The sequence below is a fragment of the Nerophis ophidion genome, linkage group LG14 (assembly GCF_033978795.1).
Source record: "Nerophis ophidion isolate RoL-2023_Sa linkage group LG14, RoL_Noph_v1.0, whole genome shotgun sequence".
NCBI lineage: Eukaryota > Metazoa > Chordata > Actinopteri > Syngnathiformes > Syngnathidae > Nerophis > Nerophis ophidion.
The window spans coordinates 13,926,627-13,933,222 of record NC_084624.1 but is presented as its reverse complement, the minus strand read 5'-3'; the positions used below and the strand labels follow the sequence as shown (position 1 = coordinate 13,933,222).

The 6,596-nt window shown below is 36.6% G+C and overlaps 1 protein-coding gene across 1 annotated transcript in view; it reads right to left on the bottom strand.

The window, feature by feature from the left end:
- Positions 1-2,465: 2,465 nt before the first annotated feature.
- LOC133568157 (polyamine-transporting ATPase 13A3-like) overlaps positions 2,466-6,596 on the bottom strand; it is a 123,518-nt gene continuing 119,387 nt past the window's right edge. Inside the window, exon 32 of the mRNA XM_061919899.1 lies at positions 2,466-4,695. Within this exon, the coding sequence (XP_061775883.1) occupies positions 4,510-4,695 (186 nt within the window). The 3' untranslated portion in view covers positions 2,466-4,509. The remainder of the gene's footprint in view (positions 4,696-6,596) is intronic.

Genomic DNA, 6,596 nt, shown 5'->3' with positions numbered 1-6,596 from the left:
CATTAGAATTTTTGGGACATTTTGCATGTTTGGTTTTTGAGTTCTGTTTATCTAACTTTCATATTAAATGACAGTTGTACTGGGATATTGAGTAAAAAAACTAATTTGTGTCATTGCAAACCTTAAAAAAGTAAAACTCAAAAAGATACATTATTCCAGGCAATACTAGACATTTTGCATGTTTGGTTTAGGAGTAATGTTTGAATACATTTTTATTGCTTTTTTCGCATTATCTCAGGATTCTAAGAACATTATGGGTAAAAAAAAGTAAATTTTGTGTCTGCAAGCTTTTAAAATAGCATGTTTTGAGTAAAAATCACAAAGATATAATATATTAGCCATTATGAGTTATTTTGCATGCTCGGTTTTAATAGTTATCATTAAAACAACGTGACAGTTAAACTGTCATATTGAGTAAAACTTAAGGTTTGTATTTGCAAACCTTACAAAACACCTGAATCTCATAAAACTCATTTAGACACATTATTACAGACATTTTAGACAAATAACATGTTTGGTTTTAGAGTTATTTGTATATACATTTCATATTTAGTATGACAGTTATACTGTCATATTGAGTAAAAAAATGTATTTTGTGTCGTTGCAAACCTTACAAAAGATAATTGTTCTAGTAAAACTCACAAAGATACATTATTCCAGGCATTAATAGACATTTTGCATGTTTGGTTTAGGAGTTATGTTTGAATATATTTGTATTTCTTGTTTCACATTATCTCAAGATTCCAAGAACATTACTGCCATATTGGGTAAAAAACACAATTTTGCGTTTGCAAGCCTTACAAAAAGCAAATGTTTCGAGTAAAATTCGCAAAGATACATAATTTCAGGCATTATTAGCTATTTTGCATGTTTGGTTTTAAAAGTTATGTTTGAATAACTGTGAAATTGAGTGTGACTGTTAACACTGTCATTGAGTAAAACCCAATTTTTGTATTTGCAAACCTGACAAAAACGCCTGATTCTAGTAAAACTCACATACATACATTGTTACAGGCATTTTTTGACATATTGCATATTTGGTTTCGGGGTTATGTTTGCATAAATTTGTATTGCCTTCTTTGCATTATCTCAGGATTCTAGGAACATTACTGTCATATTGAGTAAAAATAAAAAAATAAATGTTTGTAATTGCAAACCTTACAAAAGCTCATGTGTCTATTAAAACTAACAAAAATACAATATTTCAGGCATTATTAACCATTTTGCATGTTTAATTTTTGGAGTTATGTTTAAATAACTGTCAATGTGAGGGTGACAGTTATACCGTCATATTGAGTAAAAACACGTTTTTGTATTTGCAAACCATACAAAAACACCGGATTCTAATAAAACTCACATATATATTACAGACATGTTCAGACCTATTGCATCTTTGGTTTTGGAGTTATTTCTATATAACATTCATATTTAGTATGAAAGTTATAGTCATATTGAGTAAAAAAAACGAATTTGTGTCTTTGCGAACCTTAAAAAAAGCATATGTTTGGAGTAAGACTCACAAAGATACAGTCTGTGGAACGCTCTCCCTCAGACTGTGGATGCTTTTAAAAAAGCCTTTTTATAGACATGCATGCTGGTTCTAGCTATTGGGCTGTTTGTAGTTTAATATTTTATTTATTTTTTTACTATCTTTTTACTATTATTACTATTTTTTACACTGTGGCACTTTGAGGTTGTGTGCTCAGCGTAAAGTGCTGTTTTACAAATACAATCTATTATTATTATTATTATTATTATTATTTCAGGCCTTATTATCTATTTTGCATGTTTGGTTTTAATAGTTATTTATAATTGGCATGATTCGTTACCCGGGTCATGGCATGATTTATGTTGGGTAGTTTTTCTGTTTTAGTCTGCTTCCTGGGTGCACCATTTTCCCGTTTTCTGTTGGTTACTGATTCTCCTCACCTGTCGTAGTTTTGCAATTAGTTCCCACCAGGTGTTTTGGTTAATCACTCCCTTTTATAGTTTCCTGTCACCCAGCAATAGTTGATGCGTCAATGTTTGCTTTATTCAACATTTACGTTCTCCTGGTTTTTCCTCCTCTCTGTAGTGATTTTGTATACATTAGCATTCCTCGTTTTTCACCCTTGGTGACATTTTAATTTGTTTAGCTCCATGTTTGTTTGTGTCCTTAGTTTTGTATTTTTGTCCTGCGTTTAAAATATTAAAAAAAACGTAATCTTCCCTGCATGAAGCGTTTCGACACATTGCAAAACTGTATCGATACTGTGTCACTAAATACTGACATCTGCTGGACATTAAAAATCCCTACAAGGCAACCTATGGACCGACTCAACTGACACTGATTTTATGACCTAGAACAGTGGTTCTCAAATGGGGGTACGCGTACCCCTGGGGGTACTTGAAGGTATGCCGAGGGGTACGTGATATTTTTCAAAAATATCCTAAAAAATAGCAACAACTCAAAAATCCTTTATAAAATATTTATTGAATAATACTTAAAAAAAATATGAATGTAAGTTCTGTGAAAAGAAATGCAACAATGCAATATTCAGTGTTGACAGCTAGATTTTTTGTGGACATGTTCCATAAATATTGATGTTAAAGATTTCTTTTTTTTGTGGAGAAATGTTTAGAATTAAGTTCATGAATCCAAATGGATCTCTAGTACAATCCCCAAAGAGGGCACTTTAAGTTGATGATTACTTCTATGTGTAGAAATCTTTATTAGGGACCGATGTCCCTATGGGACGGACGACCCTATTGAATTTCTAAGGTTTTATTGTTATTCTTTATTATTATTATTATTATGCCGCCACCTCTATGAGCTAGTATTTTAAATAAATAAATAAATGATAAATGGGTTGTATTTGTATAGCGCTTTTCTACCTTCAAGGTACTCAAAGCGCTTTGACCCTACTTCCACATTCACCCATTCACACACACTGATGGAGGGAGCTGCCATGCAAGGCGCTAACCAGCACCCATCAGGAGCAAGGGGGAAGTGTCTTGCTCAGGACACAACGGACGTGACGAGGTTGGTACTAGGTGGGGATTGAACCAGGGACCCTCGGGTTGCGCACGGCCACTCTTCCACGGCCCCTTAAAGGGGAACATTATCACCAGACCTATGTAAGGGTCAATATATACCTTGGTGTTGTAGAAAAAAGACCATATATTTTTTTAACCGATTTACAAACTCTAAATGGGTGAATTTTGGCGAATTAAACGCCTTTCTGTTTAGCCTTCTTGGAGCGATGACGTCAGTACGTGACGTCACCTAGGTAAAAAAGCCGCCATTTTCATTTTCTCAAACACATTACAAACGCCGCGTCTCAACTCTGTTATTTTCCGTTTTTTCGACTATTTTCTGGAACCTTGGAGACATCATGCCTCGTCGGTGTGTTGTCGGAGGGTGTAACAACACTAACAGGGAGGGATTCAAGTTGCACCACTGGCCCGAAGATGCGAAAGTGGCAAGAAATCTGCCGCCAGGCCCCCATTGAATTTGAGTGTCTGCACATTTTACCGGCGATGCTAAGGCAGACATGGCACAGAGATGTATGGATAACCTGCAGATGCATTTGCAACGATAAAGTCAAAGAAATCACAAAGGTGAGTTTTGTTGATGTTGTTGATTTATATGCTAATCAGACATATTTGGTCGCGGGAAGACTGCCAGCTAATCAATGCTAACATGCTATTTAGGCTAGCTGTATGTACATTTGAAACTATATTTACATCCAGCGTTTCCCTCCACCCACATTTAATGCCAAACAAACACTTACCAATCAACGGATTTAAGTTGATCCAGTGTCACAAGATGCGAAACTTCCAATCGTTGGTCTGTACATTTTACCGGCGATGCTAAGGTAAACATGGCCGAATAGCGTTAATAGCTATTCGCTCAGTAGCTTCAGTTTCTTATTCAATTTCGTTTTCGCTATCTGCCTCCATACTCCAACTATCCGTTTCAACACATGCGTAATATGTTGAATCGCTTAAGCCGCTGAAATCCGAGTCTGAATCCGAGCTAATGTCGCTATATCTTGCTGTGCTATTCGCCATTGTTTGTTTGTATTGGCAGCACTGGATGACGTCACAGGAAAATGGACAGTGGCTTCGAAGATAGCGAAAATCAGGCACTTTAAAGCTTTTTTTAGGGATATTCCAGGACGGGTAAAATTTTGAAAATAACTTCGAAAAATAAAATAAGCCACTGGGAACTGATTTTTATTGGTTTTAACCCTTTTGAAATTGTGATAATGTTCCCCTTTAACTCATTATGACAATAATTTGTTGACACAAAAGAAATGGCAATCACTTTTACCTACAAAGGACACACAGCTAAGTAGTCAGCTTCCTATTAGCAAATTTAATTTTACATTCATTTCCATATTGTGTGAAGGACCAAAAAAAAAAAATCCTGCCCTTTTCTGACTTTGAGCCCCTGCCCCTCTATAAGTATGTGCACGTCCCTGTTCAGGATGCATCGTTTTTATCGATGTTTACACATGTTTGGCTCTAAAATGGGACCGAGAAGAGAGGCTGAGTCATGCTGGCATAGGTGATGGTGGAAGGTGCGGGAGGCCAGTCAGCCTGCTCCTGCAGGTCCAGAGCCAGACGCTTGTATTTACTCTTCGGGGGACGGTTTTTCCGACAGTTGATCCAGGAGAGGAAGGCCGAGACACAACTACATGCACTCACCGTCTGAGATCATGTTCAGGGTGATTGAAGAACACAAAATGTGACAAACACATGTCAGTTAGTTTGCTATTATTATTGTAAATAATGTAAATAATTCAATGTACAGTGGGGCAAAAAAGTATTTAGTCAGCCACAGATTGTGCAAGTTCTCCCACTTAAAATGATGACAGAGGTCTGTAATTTTCATCATAGGTACACTTCAACTGTGAGAGACAGAATGTTCACATTGTAAGAATTTTAAAGAATTTATTTATAAATTATGGTGGAAAACAAGTATTTGGTCACTTCAAACAAGGAAAATCTCTGGCTCTCACAGACCTGTAACTTCTTCTTTAAGAAGCTCTTCTGTCCTCCACTCGTTACCTGTATTAATGGAACCTGTTTGAACTCGTTATCTGTATACTAAAAACACCTGTCCACAGCCTCAAACAGTCAGACTCCAAACTCCACTATGGCCAAGACCAAAGAGCTGTCGAAAAACACCAGGAAAAGAATTGTAGACCTGCACCAGACTGGGAAGAGGGAATCTACAATAGGCAAGCAGCTTGGTGTGAAACAATCAACTGTGGGAGCAATTATCAGAAAATGGAAGACATACAAGACCACTGATAATCTCTCTCGATCTGGGGCTTCATGCAAGATCTCATCCCGTGGGGTCAAAATGATCATGAGAACGGTGAGCAAAAATCCCAGAACCACACGGGGGGACCTGGTGAATGACCTGCAGAGAGCTTGGACCAAAGTAACACACTACGCCGACAGGGAATCAAATCCTGCAGTGCCAGGCGTGTACCCCTGCTTAAGCCAGTGCATGTCCAGGCCCGTCTGAAGTTTGCCAGAGAGCACATGGGAGAATGTCATGTGGTCAGATGAAACCAAAATAGAACTTTTTGGTAAAAACTCAACTTGTGGTGTTTGGAGGAAGAAGAATACTGAGTTGCACCCCAAGAACACCATACCTACTGTATAGCATGGGGGTAGAAACATCATGCTTTGGGGCTGTTTTTCTGCTAAGGGGACAGGACGATTGATCCGTGTTAAGGAAAGAATGAATGGGGCCATGTATCGTGAGATTTTGAGCCAAAACCTCCTTCTATCAGTGAGAGCTTTGAATGGTTGACCAAATACTTATTTTCCACCATAATTTACAAATAAATTCTTTAAAATTCCTACAATGTGAATTCCTGGATTTTTTTTCACATTCTGTCTCTCACAGTTGAAGTGTACCTATGATGAAAATCACAGACCTCTGTCATCATTTTAAGTGGGAGAACTTGCACAATCGGTGGCTGACTAAATACTTTTTTGCCCCACTGTATGTACTCTGATGATTAAATTGTGCGATGACTGTATTATGCTGATACCATGAATTGATTAACGTGGACCCCCGACTTAAACAAGTTGAAAAACTTATTCGGGTGTTACCATTTTATGGTCAATTGTACAGAATATGTACTGTACTGTGCAATCTACTAATAAAAGTATCAATCATTCAATCAATGCTGTAATCGTCGGAAGTTTCTAGGATTGTAAGGACACAATATTAAATACACCTGGACACTTCCATGCAAAATAATGTGTCAACAATTGTCTTCATAAAGAAAAATATCAATTTCAACTTATGCTTTAAAACCGAGGTGTCAAAGTAGTTTTCATGATAAAACATCGCAGTTATGTTTGGCCCCAGAGGGCCGCTTTTAACAGCGAATACTATTATTACACTATTCTTTTAATGCATTTTTATTAGTACATTTTGGACAAACTAAAAAATAAATAAATAAATAAATAAAATTGTAAAATGCCAATAATTTCACCTCAAAATGTATTATATATTGCTGTAAATGGAAAAAAACAGTATTGGTGTTGTACTGATAAAAAAAATAAAAATAAAAAAGGCAGTTCAG